This window comes from Natator depressus, chromosome 1 (genome assembly GCF_965152275.1).
Source record: "Natator depressus isolate rNatDep1 chromosome 1, rNatDep2.hap1, whole genome shotgun sequence".
In the NCBI taxonomy this organism is placed as follows: domain Eukaryota; kingdom Metazoa; phylum Chordata; order Testudines; family Cheloniidae; genus Natator; species Natator depressus.
The window spans coordinates 331,385,227-331,407,686 of NC_134234.1; the positions used below are offsets into that span (position 1 = coordinate 331,385,227).

The 22,460-nt window shown below is 43.9% G+C and overlaps 1 protein-coding gene across 2 annotated transcripts in view; it reads left to right on the forward strand.

The window, feature by feature from the left end:
* GRM3 (glutamate metabotropic receptor 3) overlaps positions 1-16,850 on the forward strand; it is a 151,361-nt gene extending 134,511 nt beyond the window's left edge. For both annotated transcript variants that reach the window (XM_074942572.1, XM_074942573.1), the window contains exons 4-6: positions 1,766-2,832; positions 7,741-7,915; positions 16,269-16,850. In XM_074942572.1, the coding sequence (XP_074798673.1) occupies positions 1,766-2,832; positions 7,741-7,915; positions 16,269-16,342 (1,316 nt within the window). In that variant the 3' untranslated portion in view covers positions 16,343-16,850. The remainder of the gene's footprint in view (positions 1-1,765; positions 2,833-7,740; positions 7,916-16,268) is intronic.
* Positions 16,851-22,460: the final 5,610 nt, after the last annotated feature.

Genomic DNA, 22,460 nt, shown 5'->3' on the forward strand with positions numbered 1-22,460 from the left:
TTACTTCAATATCATCCTCTCAATCAGATCGTTCCAAATAAATCCTCTTTTTGGCTTCATTTTACACTGTCAAGATCCAAACTGCTTCTTACCAAGAGGATCCTTTAAAATGCCTTCTAACCTGCAGGGTGAATTCCATTGAATAACACTGAGCTCTTGCCAACAATGATCCCCTTTCCTGAACGACAAGAGACAATGTGAAGGTTCAGGATTGCATATACAATGGGGATATCGAAGGGGTTTGAATGGTTTGGGGAAAGTTCCCTTCCCCTTCTTCCTCCTCTCTCCTGACATTATAACTTTTCCAGACATATGCAGGATTTAAAATAGCATGCATTAGTCTAGCAACTTCCTTTCCAGGTGCTAAAATTTCTCATGCTATTTGATGATCTTCTTATAGTCACAGGCTACAAGGGAGCTCTCCTCTTGTATCTTCATGCAACGAATGTGGGACAGTACCCTTGTGGTGGGAGGGAAGGTATCAGCATGCAATTGAATAGGGGATAAAGGTGGAGGCTATTATGCTTTACCTCTAAGGTTACTAGAAACCCACCTTTGGAAAAACCAGCTAGGAGCATGACTTACCTCTGAAACATTTGCACCAGTAACAACGGAGGATGAAGAATGTGTGATATCCAAGCAGTTGCTGTCCATGTTCAATGTATTTTTTAATTCAGCTGGGTCCAAGAGGAAAAATTCAAAAAATATGTAGATCAGTGAAATGCATATTTTTAAACAGGGAAGTAGCAGGATACAATCTCTAGTTTGTCCATCCAAGGAATGGCATATTCAGTGCAAAGTTAAATATGAGCTTTGTCAAATGAGTTCATTCTTGTAAGTTAATAGGAGCCTAGCAAACTTAAAAAAAGTATTGAACCAGATCTTCAGCCAGTGTAAACGGTCATAGCTCCAGTGGCTTCACAGAGCTATGCCAGTTTTACACAAGCTGAAGATTTGAGCCATTGTACATTTTGATAGAGCCTTTATAGAGCTCATTAATATCTAGCACATAGGTCAAATAGGAGATGTCTTTGTAAATCTGGGGGAAAGGGCCTTACAGATAAATGCTACATTTTTCCATCCTTCACAGTGTGGGGAGGGCTCCAGGCTGACTCTGTATATATTTAGAATGTGCATTTGAAAGAGTGGTCAGAGGTGAACTGCTCCTAGTCCAGTGGCTTAGTCCACATGCTACCAATGATCTGCGGAGATGTTCTTGACAGTCTGTAGAATGAAATATTTTGAAACGAAAAAACAGTGGGAAATGGAGGTATTCGAAAAGGAGGAGACCCTTGAAAGGATTTATCTCATACGAAGTGCTCTGCAGTGCATTCCATATAGTCGGGACATGTATAATTTTGAAATTTGGCCCATGTGCATAGCTTTAGCATGGGATGCCACTTTGTAATAGAGAAATCTTTTCACAGGTGACCTCCACAGCAAGACCAAATTTGAAAAACAATATTTAGACCATTAGGATTTCAAATGCATGCTCTTTGCTATTGGAAAGCTTGCTTCCCTTAGATTTGCAGTAAAGTCTCAGACCTGACCTTGATCTTTTGGTCTTTCATAACACAGCTGTTCCTTGAACAGGTGCTTCTACCAATAAGAAAATTTCATAATTGATGTTTGGGATCAAAATACCTCACTCGCTCTAGATGGTCTAAAAAAACTGACAGTGTCTTGCTAGATAGATATGCCTACCAAAAGAAAGAAAAATGCTTAGAGTCGCTCTGTTCATTTCCTCTCTTTCTGTTTTTGACAGCTCCATTTAACCCTCCCAATGCTGCGGACAGCGTGGTCAAATTTGACACCTATGGAGATGGGCTAGGCCGATACAACGTGTTCAATTTCCAGTACGCCGGGGGCAGATATTCCTACCTGAAGGTTGGTCACTGGGCAGAAATCTTGTCACTGGACATAGACTCAATTCACTGGTCCAGAAGCTCTGTCCCCACTTCCCAGTGTAGCGACCCCTGCGCCCCTAATGAAATGAAGAACATGCAGCCAGGAGATGTCTGCTGTTGGATCTGCATTGCCTGTGAGCCCTTTGAATACTTGGCTGATGAATTTACCTGTGCAGACTGCGGGCCTGGGCAGTGGCCCACTGCCGACCTGACTGGCTGCTATGACCTACCAGAGGACTATGTCAAGTGGGAAGATGCCTGGGCAATAGGCCCCGTTACTATTGCATGTCTGGGTTTTATTTGTACCTTCATGGTCGTGGCAGTCTTTATCAAGCACAACAACACTCCCCTGGTCAAAGCTTCTGGCCGTGAACTGTGTTACATATTACTCTTCGGGGTCTTCCTGTCTTATAGTATGACATTCTTCTTCATAGCCAAGCCTTCTCCAGCCATCTGCACCTTACGCCGTCTGGGGCTGGGAAGTTCCTTTTCAGTTTGCTATGCCGCCCTCCTGACAAAGACAAACTGCATAGCCAGAATATTTAACGGTGTGAAGAATGGTGCTCAACGGCCTAAATTCATCAGCCCCAGCTCTCAGGTCTTCATCTGCCTGAGCCTCATCTTGGTACAGATCGTGGTGGTGTGTGTGTGGCTCATAGTGGAGTCCCCGGGCACCAGACGGTATACTCTTCCTGAGAAAAGGGAGACTGTCATATTGAAATGCAATGTCAAAGATTCGAGTATGTTAATCTCCTTAACATATGATGTAATCCTTGTAGTCTTATGCACTGTATATGCCTTCAAAACAAGGAAGTGCCCAGAGAACTTCAACGAAGCCAAGTTTATCGGTTTCACAATGTACACAACGTGCATCATTTGGCTGGCCTTCCTCCCCATATTTTATGTGACATCTAGTGACTACAGAGTAAGTCTTTGGACATTTGTTTCTATAAACTGTGTGCATCAACTTAGCAGGAACCTGGCATTTCCTAAAAACGTCTTTCACTTTTGTGCTCTCCAGTGCCCCTGGCATACATTCCCTTTTCATTGTTAATGCCCTGCTAAGCATAAGACACATCAGCTGATTGCTTTATATGAAAATGTTACTTTACTTCTAAGCAGATGATGGACTTGCTTTGAACTATGGTTGTTCAGAGAATGTTTTTACACTAAACAGTAGGTCTGGCTGATGGAGGCAGAAGCACATGGGTAAAATATTCATGCACTGGTATATTACTATGGATAGTCACAGTTACAATAGGTCAGACCAAGGGTTCAGAAAACAGTTATCTAATAAAGGCGAATTTTAACTAAAAGCTTAACCAAACTGTACAGTAAACCTCAGGATTACTAAAATGAGGGAGGTAGCTGTGGTACAAGGTCCTTACACCAAGCTTCATTGTATTCATTCACCTTTCTGTCAATTTTATAAAATTAACTTTGCCAGAGGATGTTGTGAAGGTCAAGACTATAAGAGTTCAAAAAAGAACTAGATAAATTCATGGAGGATAGGGCAGGGTTGTTGTCCCTAGCTTCTGTTTGCCAGAAGCTGGAAATGGGTGACCGGGGATGGATCACTTGATGATTACCTGTTCTGTTCATTCCCTCTGAAGCACGTGGCATTGGCCACTGTTAGAAGACAGAATACTGGGCTAGATGAACCTTTGGTCTGACCCAATATGGCCGTTCTTATGTTCTTAACTAAAAAGACAAGACTGTCATTGGCAGTCGAGTTGAACAAATGTTCGTTTTTTTTTTTATTCAGTGGCTGATCCAAAAAATCCAGAAAGAATTTCAGGTTAAACGAAACATTTTGTTGGACTCTAAATGATATTTTTTTCAGTTTTGTTATATTTTCAGATGTTTGTTATCCTTTAAGTTTTTTTTTAAAAAAACAAAACAAATCTAGCAGCAGTTCTAAACAAAATGTCACTGGAAATGAAAAGTCAAAACGTTTTGTTTCAAAAATAGTTGAAATGGTTAATATGAACTTTTTCACATTTATTCGGCCAAAACTATTTGCCAGATTCGATGTGCATTCACTCATAGTTTTGGTTGCCCTGAAACTGCATTTTTTGGCAAACAAGCTATTTCACCAACATTTTTTGTCCAGATCTAATTGGTGGTATATGTCAGGGAGATAACAGGGGAGTTAATAGCATCGTTCTACATTAGGGTTGGCCAGGGAACAATTGTTTCATTTCAAAACGTGGTTTCATTCCAATGAAACGTGGAATGAAATTAGACCTTTTGAACTTTTTAGAGAGAGACACACCCCCTAAAAGCCAATAGCCTGGTGGTTAGAGTAGTCATCAAGAATGTGGATGACCCCAGTTCAAGTCCCTATTCCAAATCAGAGGCTTAAATCTGGGTCTCCCATAATCCTATGTGAGTACTCTAACCACTAGGCTATTAGCTATTCTGGGGTTGGATCTTTTATCTCTCTCTAGAGATTCCCTCCTGGACCTGTATAACCTTCCCATCAAAAACATGTTTCCACAAAACATTTTGTTTTTGACAAAACAGCATTTTTCAATAGGAAGTGTAGTCAAAAAATTTTCAACTGTCTGCACTCTACTCAGGCTTGATGGGGCCAGACCAAGAATATTATGTGTAGTTCCAGTTTCCTTAGCCTAGGAAAGGTACAGAAAGACTAGAGACAGTACAAGGATGGATAACAAAAGTCACACAGAGTGAAACAAAGAGAGCTAAATGTGTCTAGTCTAGACAAGAGAACCCAGGGAGACATGATTAGTCTATAAATAACTTCAAGGTAACAAGAAAGGGATTATTTAGTCTCACAAGAAGTTAGGACAAGGAGAAATGGCATGCAGCCAATGAAGGAAAAGATAGGCATTGGGGAAAAGTTCTTAACACTAAAAGCAATTGGGTAGTGAGGTGGACACAGTGTTCAATGGGTGGGGACAGATAAAATGAGACGTTAGTGGGTATGCTAGAAAGACTAGTCCTATAGCGTGATTGGGATAAAACTAGATGATTTAAGTGATATTTTCCAACTCTGTTATCTATTGCTGAGATTTGAAAGGAACCTTGGGGATTTGGGTGCAAAACCTCCATTGAATTGAACTAGGTTTTGGCAGTGGGATTTCCTAAAGCACCTGAAGTTAGTCAGGAGCGCACGTCTCATTAATTTAAGTTCAGGAAAGGAAGGACTGAAGTGAATGGAACTCTCATGTAGGTGCTTTGGCAGCTCCCACTCTGGGTGTCTGAACACTGTTAATCTCACTTAAATTCCAGCCACTGATCCTACTAAATGGACTAAAATTTTATACATAATAAGTGATGCTTTTGTTATCTATAATCGAACGGTAACCTACTCATTCCATTCTCCTGTAAAACAATGCTGGTGGGGTCACTCTCTGGAGCTATTATTTGGGAAGTTGGTACAAACAACAACCCAGGAGACATAACAACAACAATGAATAAGTGAATGGTGACTGGATTGAGCTTTTATTATTATATTTGAAACTGGTTTCGGATGCATGAATAAGGGTGAAAATATGGGAGGCTACTGGGAAACGTATGCAGCGATTTGGGTGCATTTTAAAAACTGAAAATGAAATAAAATAAAATGTAGAATTCACCCAGTTAATTAATACAAATACCATGGGAAGAAACAAACTGCCCTTTCCTATGTTAGAGGGAAAAGGGCTATTTCACACCATTGATTTTTACAAAGTTCCACTTTGACTTCAGCGGGTAGTCCTACTTCAGAATCAATGAAACAGTAGGACCTGATGTTATTAAATAATCACTCACAAATTTGCACCAGTGAGAGCAATTAATGTATTTGTTTTTTTTCAGCTGAAGATTCATCTTAGCCTAGCCTTAGGGGATGCAACTGTAAGAGATGTGCCAGAGGGGAAAAGTCTGGGGGTTAGATAAGTTTAACACAGTCAGATGTTAAATTGTCCTACCACTCAGTTTACTGTGCTCTCATGAAAAGAGGTGTGTGGTAGTTTCTCACTTAAGTTCTGATCCAAACTGCATTAAAATCAATGGAAGTCTTGCCACTGACTTTAGTGGGCTTTGGCTCGGGCCAGTAGAAAGCAAGGAAAGAGGAATGAATGGAAATGTGGCAGGGTGTTCATGTTCTCTCTGTGTCCATTCAGGTTCCTAAATGGTTCTCCCCCACCCCCATGTGGCATCTGAGTACCATGCACTGAGCAAAGCTTGAAGTAATCGCTTTTTGTAAGGGGTTATTCTATTAATTATACAGACCATCTGCTTGGTGCTCTGTGAATACATATAATGATGAAGACGACGACAAGGAAAGGGAAAGAAAGAAAGAAAGATCCTCCGCATGGATACAAATGGCTGTTGGTCAGGGTCCCTGAGCAGGATTGAGATAAAGCAGCCAAAGAAAGGACCTGAAGAAGAGCTGTGTGTAAGCTCCTAAACTTGTTTCTCTCACCAACAGAAGTTGGTTCAATAAAAGATATCGCTTCCCTCCCCCACCTTTTCTCGCTAGGGACCAACGTGGCAAAAACAACACTGCATATAATGACAAAGGCCATTCCCTGCTCTCCCTGTTTTTCCCTTATAAAGTTTATTTTGAGAGTTGAGCCCCATAGCAGTGTTAATCTATAAGTTTGGCATGAATGTAACTGAAGGCAGAATTGGCCCTATTTGTGTAATAATCCAGATTAAGTAATAGAGTTTGAGAACATGTAATTCTACCTTTTAATTGAGGAATCTGCTCTGAAGAAAAGAGACTAAACTGAACCTGAGGCAGCGAACTGGCACCCAGTTATCACAATGATGAGTGTTGTTACATAGATAAGATTAGATAATGGCTCCATGAAGCTGTAAGGACAAGCATTGATTGGCCCACTGGTTGCTACCTCCAGAATCTTCTGACCCCCCACAAAGGGATTTCACAGCAGAGAGAAATTGTGCCTACATTAATGTAGCTTTAAGACCCAGTCTCACAAACGGACCTGTTTGAGCCGGCCCTTATGCTTGCTCAAAATCTCACTGAAGTCAGTGGTCCTCTTCATGAATGCAAGGGGTTGCTTGTCACTTATCAAGATTGAGGCCTTAGACTGAATTAACTTTCAAGTGGATTCACTGCATAGCACAGCCATCTCTTGGGACCTCATCTGGTGCCGTACAGCGTGCCTTTTGCCACACATAGATCCCAGGCTTTACGGAAAGTGCTCTGCTTTGTCCAGGAATGCGGCAGGGATGCAGAGCATCTGACTAGCCTTCTCGTGTCCAGGCTAGCTGTCATACACTGAAGCAGGCAGCCCCTTATGTACAGATCAGCAGGGTACCATCTAGGCCTTAGGTAAATCACTGGGAATCACAGGGTCGTGGGAGTTAGAGGTGGAACAAGTCAATGGATCGTCCAGGCTAGATCCCTGTTGATGCAAGACTGAGATATGTTTCCTCCTACTGCTGTATTATGGCTGTTCTGGAATTTTGCATTTCTGCCTCTCAGTGCTATTCAGATCAGAGTTTAGCATGCTGAAATACATAAACAATTTGCATTACAGCATGCAGTAACAAACTGTGCCATGAATGCTGGGGTGTGCTGTCTGATATCCTAAATTGCAGAAGGCATTGGTAGAGCTGATTTTTTTAGGGCTTTCAGTCATATCATTAGTACTTTCTGAAGCCACATTCATTTCTAGACCTTCTGAAAAAACAGCTGTGAATTTGGTACCAAGAAATCTATAGAAATTAAAAACAAACAGCTAGCAGTAAGTAGCTCCCACGGTGACTACCATGGTCACATTCTCACTTGCGGTACATGCTGCCTCACTGCCCGGCATTTAACAGCACTGACTTTTCAATAACTCTCTCCTAGGTGCAGACCACGACCATGTGCATCTCTGTCAGTCTGAGTGGCTTTGTTGTGCTGGGCTGTTTGTTCGCGCCCAAAGTGCACATCATCCTCTTCCAGCCACAGAAGAACGTGGTCACTCACAGACTCCATCTCAACAGGTTCAGCGTCAGTGGGACCGGAACCACTTACTCCCAGTGTAAGTAAAGAATCCGTCACCTATGTATGGCATGCCTTGTGCGGTAAGTGTGTTCAAGGAGAGCTAGAGAGTTTTCACTTGTAGTGGAATCTGCAATCATTAAGAACTGCAGGACATTTTTGCATTCACCTGAGTGTCGGATTGGCTATGAACCTCCATGAAATCATCACTCAAGTCTGGTGAGAACAAAACAACCCTTGTTCACAGCACATGTGTTCTGCTCACAGCTGGCTTGATCCAAAGCCCATTGGAGACAATGAAAAAAAAGACTTCCACTGAATACAAGGGGCTTTGGATCAGGACCATAATTGCCCAGTGCCTGCAGAACCACAGTTCCTGTCCCGCTCATAACAGGCAGAGCAGATTGCTCTGGAGTCTTCCTGTCAGAACAACATTACAGCAAGACTTGGTCCCCCATGCAGCACATTCTCAATGGCTGTTATTACCTGGGTTTCAAGAAAATCCTTTGAGTCAAACCACTTCAGCTAATTCCCCTATATGCACATAAGGGACAGCAAAAACTGCTTCTGTATATCCAGTATGTGTTGTACCCTACATAAGTGTCACAACCTGGGATATCAAGCGATGCCGCAGTGCAAGAACACTTCATCTGCTTTTCCCATCTCAGTCTCTTATTCCCAGACAGATTCACATATTTGGGATTTTATCAGTTGCTGTTGTTTTTGGCTAGGAAAAAATAGGTCAGCTTTATTTTTGTTTTTTCCTTGTCAAGCTTAACTAGTAAAGGATGCAAGCAAACAGCACCTCATTCACAGAGTAAAGCAGACACAATGTCTAACCTGGGAAACCGATTGAAGGAGCACAACATCCCAGAGCAGGAGGGGGGATTGGGGAGGAAAAAGGGAAGGGTTGTAAGGATATTAACTCTGAACCATTCAATTGGCTTTACAATATAATCTAAATTTTCAAAAGTGATTAGTGGTTGTTAGGTGCCTCAGTTTTGGGATGGCCAACTTGACACAACTCAAAATAGCTGAGCATCCACTCTGAAAACCAGGCCCTTTAAGGTGTCTCCAATTGCCCTACCCCCAAAAAAATTGAGGTACCCCAAAATCACTAATTACTTTGGAAAATTTAGATGAACTCGATAGGTCAGGCTGGCAAACATTTCAAAAGTGCTCAGCACTCACAGCTACGGACAGATTTTCCAGAGCTCCCACTGTGAACAAAGTACATTTGGAAATCTGACCACTTATCAAGGATGCCTAAATGAGAGCTGCTGTTGCTGATGGTGTTTGAAAATTGGGCCCAAATATGTATAAAATGGTCTTTGCATTTTTACATCATATTTTGTATCTGAGATGTTAAGAGGCTGTTTCTATTTAAGGAAACATTTCTGCAATTATTTCACCCTGGAATATGCTCTGTTTCTTTGTAATGGATACAGAATAAAAGAAAACCAGTATTTGGGACTGGTGTTTTCATGAGGGCATCTGATGCTCTCCTCCTTACTACACCTTTGTATAACACAAAGATGCTACTGTATTCAACTGAAACAGGTTATCCTGCGTTTTTGTCCCGTCTATAACCACATGAAGAACACTCATTCTAAAAATCTTTAAGTCTCAAAGGTAAAGTGCAACATCAGAGAAAAAACTTCATCCTTGCCCTTTCTGATGTGAAAAGAGGGCCTCAAAAGAAGGTTTATTTTCCCAGTTTAGGGGAAAAATGGAATATCAGCTGCTCCCTTGCCTAGTTTGATGAAGGACCTTGGCAAACCTTGGGAGGACCTGGAAAGTGATGTCACATGAGGCATGATCCAAAGCTTGTTCAGTTCAATGGGGAAAGCCCCAGTCACAGCAGTGGGCATGTCATCAGGCCCATAATGCTCTAAGCCACCTGTACAGCTCCTCCACCCCTCATCCCAGGTGGGTTTCCTCAGAGAAAAGTGAGGACCTGGTATTTCCAATGTAAAAAAAAAAAAAACAAGCAGGAAACTAGGGTCACCCCCCCAAAAAAATAGTATTGAGATATTTCTGCACATCATAAAGAAACATTTGAAATGGCCAAGCATTTATTTTGCAATTCACCTGTAAGTATTTTTTTGGTGAAGAGATTTATTTTTTAAAGGTTCTTTTTCTTTGAACTGCACAGCCCTCATTCATAAAATGCCAAGCACTTGTCATCCAGATTGATCCTCGCCAGTGCCATGGTCTTCTCGGTGTCTGCTGGAATTCTGCGTCAGTCCACATCCAATTCATCACTGGGATGTTTCTCTCCATAGCAGCATTAAAGCTTGAGAACACCAAGAGAAATTCAATAAGCCCCTGACACCTTTTAAAAAATGATCCAAAGAATTGCCCCATCCATCCTGGGCTGACAGCTTGTTTTCCTATCAGTCTTGATGGTGCTTTGCATCAGTCACAAATGGCTTAACACACGTCTGATCAATATTATTTGTCCAGCTGCATGTTTTGCTTTGAACACAGCCGTCTGGAAACCTAGGAGATGGCCACAATCCTTGCTCGCAAGCAGGTACTCTCTAGTACTTAGTCTAACAGACTGGGCACCAGAATTGCTGGGTTCTGCTCCCACCTTGGCCACTGATTTGCTGGGTGACGAGAGATAGGCAACCTAACCTCTCCAAGTATCCATTTGTTGCTCTAGAAATTGAGCCTAATAACCAGGACCCTGTGTCTAATATATATGTGCAGTGAAATAATTTGCTTTTTGGTCAAGGCACTGCATAAGTCCATCCAAATGGGTATTTTCCTGCCAGCCCCTCAGCTGGTCCAGCCCATCATTTGGTCTTCCTTCTCTCCGTGGATGTGGTTTGTTGTGTTTGCCCTAAAAAGGGAAGCTCATGTGAGTGGTTCTTAGGTTGATGCCCTTATTAGGACTGAATTGGACTCTTCATTATTCAGGACAGGAAGAACTGGGGCAACCTGCCACCGCAGGCCTCCTCTGAGAGGCCAGGGGACAGCGAGGGCTGAAACACTGTTTGGGAGAGCATAGAGGTTGGCTTTCATGAGGATCTGGTAGAAGCTATGCATCAGGGAATAGCAGCTGCCTAACAGGAGCAGTGCTCCATTGCAGACTGGAATATGTATGGAATGCAAACACCTCTCCCTGTGTCCCCCAAAACAGAGTCAACCCTTTAGTTTACTTCTCATGCCGCTGCATCCTAGGTTCCACTCCTGCAGAGCTCTGTCACGGGGCAAGTACACCCCATCCCCCTTTGGGACAGGGCAAGGGCATCACAGCCCCATGGTTAAGTCCACCTGTCTGCCCTTAGTCTCAGGGCAATATGGCCCAATGGCCAGAGTCAATGTGGTCACCCTTGTCATCAGGGCAGTACAGCCTAATGGCTGAAGTTAATATAATCACCCTCTCACTTGCGCTGTATGGCCTAGTAGCCACAGTCAGTATGGCTGACCTCTTCATTCTGGTTGTGCGGTCTAGTGACCAGAGCCAATGCAATCACCCTCTCACTCAGGCTGTATGGCCTAGTGGTCAGAGGCAATAAGGTTGCCCTCCTTAGCAGGGTTATGTTGCCTAATGGGCAGAGTCAGGGAAGTGAGCCACTCCTGGGGAGGGAGAGAGGTGCCAGGGTACAGGAACCTGGGCCCTCCTTCTCCACCAGATCCCAGCCCAGGGCCCTGGTAGTGGCAAGCGTGCATGCCACTGAATTGGCTGGGATCCGACTGAAACACACTGACTCAAAACCCGGTTCACTAACCGGTCCACTGCCTAGTTTCCCTGGGCTTCTTCCTACTGTACCCCCTGATACTGTGGCCTGGACGTCTTCAGGGTTTCCAGTTTCCTCACGTTCCGCTACCGCCAAGCGACTGCGGCCTCCACAAGGCATCCCCAGGTATCTGGGTATCTGCCTGGGTTTCAGTGTCTCCAGCTCCCACCATCTGGGGCTTCAGCTACTCCCAGGCTGGAGCCAGCAGCATGCATCCTTCCTCTCTGGTAGTCAGCCTAGAATGAGCCGGGCTGTTCCCTTTTATACTGAGCCAGCACTTGGAGCATGCCCAGTAGGAGTGAGGGGGCACAGCTTCCTCTGCTCAGAGTGTGGGGTTTCTTGTCCAGTGAGAGGCAAGTACACCCCATCACAAGCTCCTAAGCACCTGTTTATCCCCCTGGAAAGATATTCCTCTGCTCCAATGGTGTGTCCTTCCAAGAAAAAAAAAAAAAAAAAGGAGTTGAGAAAACATATCAGCTATTTTTAAAATGGTGTTTGCAACATGAAATACTGCAGCGAGACACACCAAATAGCTCCTGGGGTCCTCATGAGGATTTTGCAAACCTTGGAAGATCTCAGCAGAGAACCAGTAGCCTTTAAGTGCTTAGCCAACGCTTCATCAGAACAATCAGCGGCCTTTCTAAAGTCATTTCTCCAGAGAGAGGTGTTGAAGTTAAGGAGGCGCGCGTGCGCACACACACGTACGTACGAAGCAAACACAGGAAGTCACCAGCTGAAATTGACTTAGCTGCTGACAACTGGTTCTTGGATTGTTTTCCAAAGGAAAAGTACATCCGTTCAGCAAAAATAAAGGAGTTTGTAAATTATATATATCACTTACATTGCATAACATCTTTTCTCTTCTTAACACCTCATCAAAGCAGGTACACAAGTACTCCTATCCTTGTTTTACATATGAGAAAAGTGAGAGGGGGGGTTGAGAGACTTGCCCAAGGCTTGAAGAAGGGAGTCTGCACTGAAGAGATTATTACAGGTCAGTTGTTCAAAAGGTCTCAACTCTTATTTGGGACCTAAATAAATTGACTAGATTTTTCACTAGTGCTCAGCATCCAGCTGCTGTCATTGGTTTAGGTGTCAAATGGGATCTGAGCTCTGACTTCTTAATTCTGGTTCTTGGATGCCAGTTCTATGCTACTTTTTTCTCTTTATGTGTATGGAGCACCAACTGGGCATCCTGCTAGGGGTTTTCCCCTCCCCTGCAGACAGAAAGCAGAAGATCAGAAATCTGAAGCGGAGGCAATGCGATGTTTATTGGGGTTTCAGGCAAGCATATCCAGAGCTCTGATGCCAGAGAGCCTTTTCCCAGTGTGCCTATTCCCACCTCCTCCTCTTTAGCAGACCCAAATATACCTGCAATGCATGCCCAGGTCCCATTACTTACAACTTATGGTCATGTTCCATTTTGGAGGGTTGTGAGTCTGGGGGCTTGGTACCATGTCTTTAGTATCCCATGGGAGGAGTAAGGAGTGAGGTTGTGTTCTGGCCAAGGCCAGGCCTTTGGCTTTTAGTGTTTCTAATACCGTCCCCCGCATACCCCTTGCCCCTCCTGACTGGTTGCTTGATCTTGGCTTGAGAGAGGAGCCAGGTAGCCTTCCAGTATATACTTGTATATTACACTCCCACCATACCCAGTAACACTTTAGCTCTATCCCTGATCTTTTCTCATTATACTAACAAACCCATCTGGTTGTGGGAAATGCAGCACACAGTCTCTTTGTTCACACATATTAGTAAGGATAAAAGAGTATTTAAAAAAAATCGAACCCCAAATTCTATCTCAGACTAACAAGCAGGCCTACATATTAACACATCCTTCAGTAATTCATTTCACAACACTCATTTCTGTGTCTGCTGGACGCTTTGAGATCCCCACCAGGGGTCAAAAGACTTACAGAAATTAGCTTCTAGCTGACCCCAAGTCCCACTATACATAAGCAGAAGTCAAGTGTATCTATTCTGCTGTTGTAAAGGAGATAAAGGAGAAAATGGTCCACAGAACACAGCAGATGAAAGCAGCAAACAAAGAAACAATTCAGTGACATTTGATGTGCCATGATGTCACAGCGTGCTGCCCTCCAGCTCACCCCCTGGTGGCTCCTCTTGGCCTTGCACTCAGTGCTCCTCTGGTTCTCTCAATCAGTTACCCAGACTTAGCTTGTTTCAAAACACATACCCCCTTTGTGGGGCCTGACTTAAGTCGTTCTACAGAATGTAACTCTCTTTGTTAGTCACTCGAGGTCACTCATCTCTGGGTCCATATAGAAGTAGTGGTCAACTCTCATTCTTGTACAGAAGACCCTCAGCCCCCTTCCTGGAGCTGGGACCATGCTTCAGATGGTCACTACCTCAAAACAGGAGTCCCCAGCTCTCCCCCTTGGTTAGGGTGACCAGATGTCCCGATTTTATAGGGACAGTCCTGATTTTGGGGTCTTTTTCTTATGTAGGCTCCTATTACCCCTCATCCCCTGTCCCAATTTTTCACATTTGCTGTCTGGTCACCCTACCCTTGGTTGTAATTTAGCCAGCTGTAGGGCCTTAGCCCGTTCTCCTTCAGCTGGCCTCTTTTTCCATAATTAGCCCTCAGCAGATCAGCAGGCCAGCCTTCTCCTGCCGATGTGTGCCCAGCCTGGAGGGAGGAGGCAGCATTTATGTTGGCCCCTTCTTCCAGCTCACCCCCATTTGGCTGAGAGGTGAGTCTTGCCCAGCCCTCTATGCCCTCCTGGTCCCAGGCTCTTAAAGACACAGGGACAGGATTTCCTCCTAAGCACCCCTTATTTCTAACACTTCTTCCTCTCTATCAATATTTTCTCAGTCTCTGTAGGTATATCAGATCTTCCAAAATCTTAAAGGGACACACCATGTGACAGGGATGGGCTGACCTTAAGGGGGCAGACTATCCTATCACACAAGGCAGTAACTCCAAATAATGTCAAAGCAAATAGATGTTGAGGAAAGAGGATGGGAAAACATGCACCACAGACAAATCAGGATGTCAGGTCACTTTAAAATGTGTTGAGTAATACAGGAACACTTCCATGATGATGTAGGAAACCAATTGGTTGCTGCTATAAAAACTAATGTGATATTACAAAGACCAGCGGAGCGGATATTTTGCCTTTAACAGAACTTAGGAACAACTATTAATTTTGACCTCTCCTTTAGGAGTGAGAGATGTATTCTAAATGCACAACAGATGGTGCTAGAGGCAAGGTATCTTGTTTCTTGTCATACTCCAGATCTTTCTATCTTAGGTACTTATATGGCCCCCAATTATTGTAGTATCTGAGCACCTCATAATCTTTCAAGCATTTCTTGTCACAACACCTCTGTGGAGTAGGGCAGTGCTATTAGCTCCGATTTTACAGATGGGGAACTGAGGCAGAGAGAGACTAAATGACTTGCTCAAGGTAACAGGAGATCTGTGGCAGAACAGGGAATTAAATCCAGGTATCCCAAGCCCCAGGCTAGCATCCTAACCATTGGACCATCCTTCCCTTCATTTGTTAGAGCGTATAATTTAATTTCATAATCATTTAGTAAAGCGCTGTCTTCTGTAGCTGCATAAAAAGTTCATCTGTATTAAAAATAAGGCTCTGTCTTTACTGAATTGGTCTGAAACTAAGTATCCATCATCCATAAATTGCCTTTTACGCTGGGTGATCAAGTTTAAAGTCAGTGCTTGATGCATGTTTTTCCTTTAAATGCTTTGATGAAGGCATCAGGTTTCTCTGGGTCACTGTTACTGTTAACCTAATGTATCTTGGCAAACACAGCTTTGTCTTGTTGTGAACTGTCACGTCAACGAAATTGTCTGATAACACATTCTTGATGCCGAATGGATAATTCTAACTGGGATGGACAAACCTGTTTCCTTTAAAATTAAAATCCCCTGGGCTTTTACAAGATAACACTCTATCCCAGTGTCAAGATGCAGAAGCATTTAGGGCCAGATTCTGACACTCATATTCACATTGAGTAACACGTTACTCCAAGAGTAACTCCACTGAAGCCAACAGAACTACTTGTCAAGTAAAGTACTATTCAGTGTGAGTAAAGGCATCATAATCTGGCCTTTAGGTCTGGACACATTTTACATCCTGAGGTCCTGATCTTGCATTCATGGAAGTCAATGGGATCCAGGCCAGAACGTTATCAAAGGGGGAATAAATGTGTTGGCAAACTCATACAATTGTTAAAATAAAAGATTTTCCCTACTCCATTCAACATATAAAATAACCCATTTCCCTTACATTCAGATGTAGGGTGACATGCATTACCTGATGCAAAGATGGAGTGGATGAGGGAAATGCAAGCTAATGAACTATTCCTGTAAGGTGCTGAGCACTCTTCTCGCCAGTTGAAATTAGTGAGGTTGGACAGCATTAAGCCCCTCACAGAATCAGGCCCTAAAATAAGATACATGAAAAATCCAAAGATGTGATTTTTATTTACACTGAGGCTACTTTATACCACTCCAAATAAATTAGAGTCATATCCACTTTAAGGCTCCTTTACACTTCCAGAGAGGCGTAAAGTGACCTGAATGTAAATGAGAATCAGGCCCCCAATGTTTTGTCCTAGGTGGCTAATGATGGGGTTTTGTTTTTTTCCTTTCTCTTCCAGCATCGGCTAGTATGTACGTTCCGACAGTCTGCAATGGAAGGGAAGTCCTAGATTCTACCACCTCATCTCTGTGATTGTGACCTGCAGTTCAGTTCTTGAGTTTTTAGACTGTTAGCCAAAATTTGCACATGTTGTGCACTCCAGAAAACACCACAGACAAAACTAGAACCTTTTTTAGAAACAGTATAATAAATTATTTTTGAGGACTGTACAGTATATAGTGACATTCTAGAACTTTTTAGACGGATTTTAGCACCTCTGTTATTAACAGTTCTAAGGGACATGTAAATAACCTTGGTTTACAGCACACATATTTCTGCAGTGTTGACTCAGAAGTGGAAGAGTGATTTGCTGCGAGCACAGTTGCAATGTTAGGTGACTTTCTTTCCTATGAAATTTTTTGTAGCTCCTTGTTGTAATGAACTTAGACTGCATTTCTATGTTATATATAACAGTTACATTATGCGTAACCGATTGTTTTCTCAGCACAAAACAGCAGTATTAATGTAAAGATGCCAATAATAAAACCGTAAACATTTGTCACCATGGTCGTCTTCCCTTCATGGTAATTATGATTCAAAGACAATGGGCTAGATCCTCAGCTGGCATGGACTTGCACTGTTCCACCTTCTGGCTTCGTGACTTTAATTAGAGAGTAAATACAGCTCACTGAAAAATTTCAAATAAGCTTGTTGTTGAAAAATGACCTGTTTTTCAAAAGCAAAAAAATTGCAAAAATTCTTGATGTTTGTGAAAGTTTTCATGACGTTTTAAATGAAATTTTTAATCAAATTATACTGAAACCATTATCAAAATGGTTATTGACAATTTCATTTGGTAGATCATTCATTAGATTGATGTATTGTTGTAAGGCACTCAAGATACCTTGATGCAGTATAAAAATCTAGACAGATTAAATTAAAAAAAAGACAAAACAAGACTACATATATACTATGGCTGCTTTGTATTGATCTGGTGACATGAAGGTGCTATACAGCCCATTAAGTCCTCCAGTTAAACTGGGTTTACAGCTGCTTTGCATCACTGGCGCAGTGCAAAGCAGCTGGAGCATACAAGAATGTGGCCTGTAAAATATATTCACAAGAAAGATAATCCAGAAAAAAATTGTGGCATCTCTATGGCAATATCTGTATTCAAAATAGAAATCTACAGTTTTTGAATCCAGCTGCAAACTACCTTCAACAAAACAAATAATGTAACCTTTAGAACCTTGTTCCAAAGTCCCTCCCCTTCTATTAAAACACTCACATCTTACATGCTACTAACTCCAATAAATCATTCAGGAAAGTAAACATATGTTAGCTAAGGACTTGCTCCCACTGAAGTCATTGGCAAAGTTTCCATTGACTTCAGCGTAAGCACCAATGGGGTTTGAAACATTGGAGTTAAAGACAGGTGTAATTCAAGGTATGCTGAATGTGTAAACTCTCCAGAGCTGGAGTCTCATTTACACACATGGCTCCAGCAGTGTACAGGTCCTTAAAGTAAACAAGAATCAGGCCTCAAATCTCCATTCTCCTGTGGGACATTGATCAAGCCATCTCTCCTTGTCTATCATGCCACAATTTCTTATGCCTCCCTTTAAAACACACTTCCTCTGGCAGGTAGTAAGCCTTGCTTCAAAGAATTTTTGGCTATGCAGATGTTTGAAAATATTTACTAGAAAACAAACCAGGAAATTGTGGAACGAAGGAGGCAGGTGCTAAACATCCCCATTCAATCACACATGGGGCTTTGCCTTGCTTCCCAGTTCCCTTCTTGTATTTGGACATTGTGCTTGAAACATTCAAATCTGTCTAAGGCAGCGGTTCTCAGACTTATTTGATTCAGGCCCCCCCCTTCTTTGTGTTTGTAGCCTTTTGTGGCTCCTCCGCAAGTACATATACTGCCACCTAGCTCTGAAGGCAGAGCGGAGGCTGCGGCTGCTGGCTGGGTGCCCAGCTCTGAAGGCAGCACCGTGCCAGCAGCAGCACAGAAGGAAGGGAGGCAATGTGAAAAGTGGTATTTGTCAATATCACTTTTCACAGCAGACTTAGCGCCCCATTGCCACCCTTACTTCGCTGCTGCTGCTGCCGCCAACCTGGGGGCTGACAGCCAAAACTCCGCCACTTCCCAGTGAGGGAATGGGGCAGGGAGGAGAGCCCTGGCTGCCTCTTGGTGAAGAATTGGTGCGGGGGACAAACCCGGATGGCAGGGCTCCAGCTGTCGCTTTTATTTCTGCCTCCTAGGTGTACACGGCCCTTCTGCATGAGCCTCAGCCACCTGAGGCTGACAGCCAGAGTTTTTTTGACACATTTCCTTGCCTTCCTTGGGTAAATTCTTCTTCTGGGGTAGATTCTGACTGATACTAAGGCCCCTTTCACATGGAGGGATAGCTCAGTGGTTTGAGCATTGGTCTACTAAATCCAGGGTTGTGAGCTCAATCCTTGAGGGGGCCATTTAGGGATCTGGGGCAAAAACTGGGGATTGGTCCTGCTTTGAGCGGGGGGTTGGACTAGATGACCTCCTGAGGTCCCTTCTAACCCTGATATTCTATGATATTGAGTGTCTGAGTCTTAGCATCAATGAGAATCAGGCCCCTTTTCTTCATAACGCTTTAAATTGTCTAGCACATTTGTTGGTGCAATGTGCATTTAATAATAAATAACTCAAAAAACCTGGTGTCTGGCTCCTTAGCTGTAATTCTTTCTTTTTCCCCTCCAGTGAAATGAAATGGAATTAAACAAGCAGGATTCAATTTAGTAATGGAATCAATAGTACTTGCTAAAGCAGAGTTAAGAGAAGTCCTGACAGACACTGCACAGACCTGACAGTAGTGCTACCCGTGTCGTTTCTCCGAATTAGCAATCTGGCCAATATCACGTACAAAATAAATTTGATTCGAGCCAAGGAAAATTAGCACACTCCCCTGAGCATGGCACTTTAAAGGTAAAGAAATTACAGCATATGGACTATCAAAAATGTAAGAAGATTTTTCCAAACAGTAAAATCTATCTTGAGTCTTCTGTAACAGGACAATATCCAGAGGTATTCATTGAACCGGAGTAGCAGGCTAGAGTCAAAAGCCCATTTTGAAGTCTGGTTTGAATCATGCCCCACAGATTCTCATGCTGTGTTACTGCAGTGCCTGCAAAGGTACTAGCAAACTTTGATATTTTCCTTTCTTCTTTTGTCACTGGTTTATTTCAAACATCGGCAAGTGTCACATGATCTACCTTCCCTGGACATCCAAATGAGAGTAACTTAAAGCACTCAAGACGAACACAGGAAAAATACATTCAACACCAGGATCAACAGGTTTCAGAGAGCAGCACAATTTTAACGTCAGCCAGGAGACTTTTATGTATGACTGAGCCAGCTACAAACACCAATGGCTTCCAAACCTTTTGCCTACCCAGAACAAATGTTCAGAAGAGACACTTGGGGCCATTTCCTTAACAGGTGTAATTGAAGCCAATGGAGATCCTCAGCTGGTGTGAACTGACATACCTCCATTGGCTTCAATGAAACCAGCTGAGGCTCTAGATCGCTCTGCTTTTATACAGAAAGGGCAGGGGGCAGAAGAATCCATTTCTCTTTGGAACTGTGAATCTTTGGAGTGACCCATAAGCACCTTGTACATGGACAGGTTTAAATATTTAGGGTCAGGTTCCGATGTACTATTCAATGTGAAAGAGGTTCTTACTCCACGAGGGGTTCCATTGATTTTCAATCTAGTCCAGCAATTTTGGGCACTTAACTAGGGCTACCACAACGGGACCTGATTTTCCAAGGCTGCTAAGCACCAGCACTTTCAAAATTAGTCCTTTAAGATCTCTCAAGTTGCGCACCCAAAATCACAAGACACTTTAGAAAACGCAGGGCTACATGAGTCCCACTGCCAGAAGGAAGACACCTGATCCATTCATGTGTTTGTAACAGGGGTGGCCAAACTTACCGACCCTCCAAGCCACATATGACAATCTTCAGAAGTTCGAGAGCCGGGGCTGAAACCCTGAGACCTCCCCCCACCCCGCTGCCAGAGGTGATGCATAGGGGAAGGCACCTGGGGGGGGGGTGGTCACATGACTCTCTTTCCCCCTCCCCCCCCCATTTTTGCCAGGGTTTGTTGGCTCGGTCACATGGTGCTGCCAGGCCCCATCCCTGCATGGCAACTGCTGGAGCTGGCACACTGGGAGCTGCAGTCCTTGGGAGAGGCAGCAGCAAACAGCTGGGAGCTGTAGGGAGAGCTGCTGCCTCTCACCACAGAGCTAAAGCAGGGGCCCCTCCCTGCAGCTCCCAGCTGTTTGTGGCTGCCTCTCCAGGCAGGGCTAACACCTGGAGCTACAGGGAGGGGCTACTGAGAGAAAGAGGGGGAGTGTGCCTGGGGGGACATAACTCAAGCTGTTGGAGGCACCGAACCTTTAAGTTGTGCCCCCCACTCACAGCAGGCGCTAGTCTTCTCTGGCAGAAGCACCTACCTCCACGACCTCCCCGCAGTCTGGTAGGCAGAGAATGAGGAGGGCATGGGGGTGGTGCCAAGAGCCGCACTTTACTATAAAAGAGCTGCAGGTGACTCATGAGCCACAGTTTGGTTACCCCTGGTTTAGAAGCTCCCTGTAGGAGGGTGCAGGACTTCCTAGTGCCCCCCTAGGACTCACTGTCCCATCACTTACCCTCTGTACCCTGCCAGCGGCTGCACTTTGGAGAATTCTCAGGGGCTGAGGGGCCTGGTTCTTCTTCCTCCCCTCCCCTCGCAGAAGAGGAGGAAGAGGGTCAGCCTCTCAGACAGCCCCTGGATACAGCTTTACAGGCTCCATCTCTCAAAGTCTATTGCTCCTTTGCATGGTTTACCTCTTACTCTTCTTCCCAGGGCAGCTCTGGAAACAGTGTGTTCTGTGGCTGTCTGCCTCTGTTAGTAGCAGCCTTCTTCCTGGTCATCACCCATTCCTATGGTACGTTTCCCTTTTTAAGCCCTTCCTCCTCCATGTTGAACAAGCCATGCAGGTGTGCCTCGTTAGTGCAGCAGAGGCCCAGAGAAGCTCATTAGCCGCCCGGCCAGTGGGAGGGTGTGTCCCTTCACACTTCCCATCTGCCCGGTAATGCAGCTGTTTCTTTAGCTCAGGAGGTTGAGATGCTGAGCTTTTGGAGCCAAGGGGCTGGTTTTCATTCCAGAACTGGTGGCCAATTGAAACGGAGGAGTGATAACTCATCTGGATTATAGTGAAACGCTTGATCCACATTCTCACAAAGTCTTACTCTCCACGTGAATTCAGCATTCCTCCATCACTAATTTAGGACATCATAGTTGTAGATAAGCTATTACCAACAGGTGAGTCGGTTTGTTTGGGGGACTGGGGAGAAAACCTGGATTTGTGCTGGAAATGGCCCACCTTGATTATCATACACATTGTAAGGAGAGTGATCACTTTACATAAGCTATTACCAGCAGGAGAGTGGAGTGGGGGGAGAGAAAACCTTTTGTAGTAAAGGTTTACAAAAGTACCTTTTGTAAACACCCATTTTTTCATGGTTTGTGTGTATAAAAACATCTTCTGTATTTTCCACAGTATGCATCCGATGAAGTGAGCTGTAGCTCATGAAAGCTTATGCGCAAATAAATTGGTTAGTCTCTAAGGTGCCACAAGTACTCCTTTTCTTTTTGCGAATACAGACTAACATGGCTGTTACTCTGAAACCTGACATAGTTCTAGTTGTGCACCTCCTTGTGGCCACTGACTAGACTGGTTGGGAGGGAATCCACACCTCTGGCTCCCAGAGTGTTTTGAGCCTGAACACAGTCCAGCCACTGACCCGGCATTGGGTCACGAGCCACACTGTCAGGGCACAGATCCCCCATCTAGCAACCTGCTGTCCAGCCGCCTAGCCCATGGGCTCATTGCTTGCCTTTCAGACTTCCCTGTAGCCTAAATACACACTCTCCCAGAGCTCTACCGAAAGGTGTGAGCCTTCTAGGTTACCACTTAACTTTCTCAGGTGGCCTCTGGTAAGTGTAACGCACACAACATACAAAGACCCTCTGCCCAGAGTCTTCCCCAATTGCCCTTTTACTGAAGAGATAAAGCATGAGACTACAGATCAATTAGAAGGTAATAAATATCCTAAACACAATGGCCCTCAGTAGCTCGCCCTTCTCTTGGGAGTCCTGGGGGACCAACTGTGTTCCCAAAG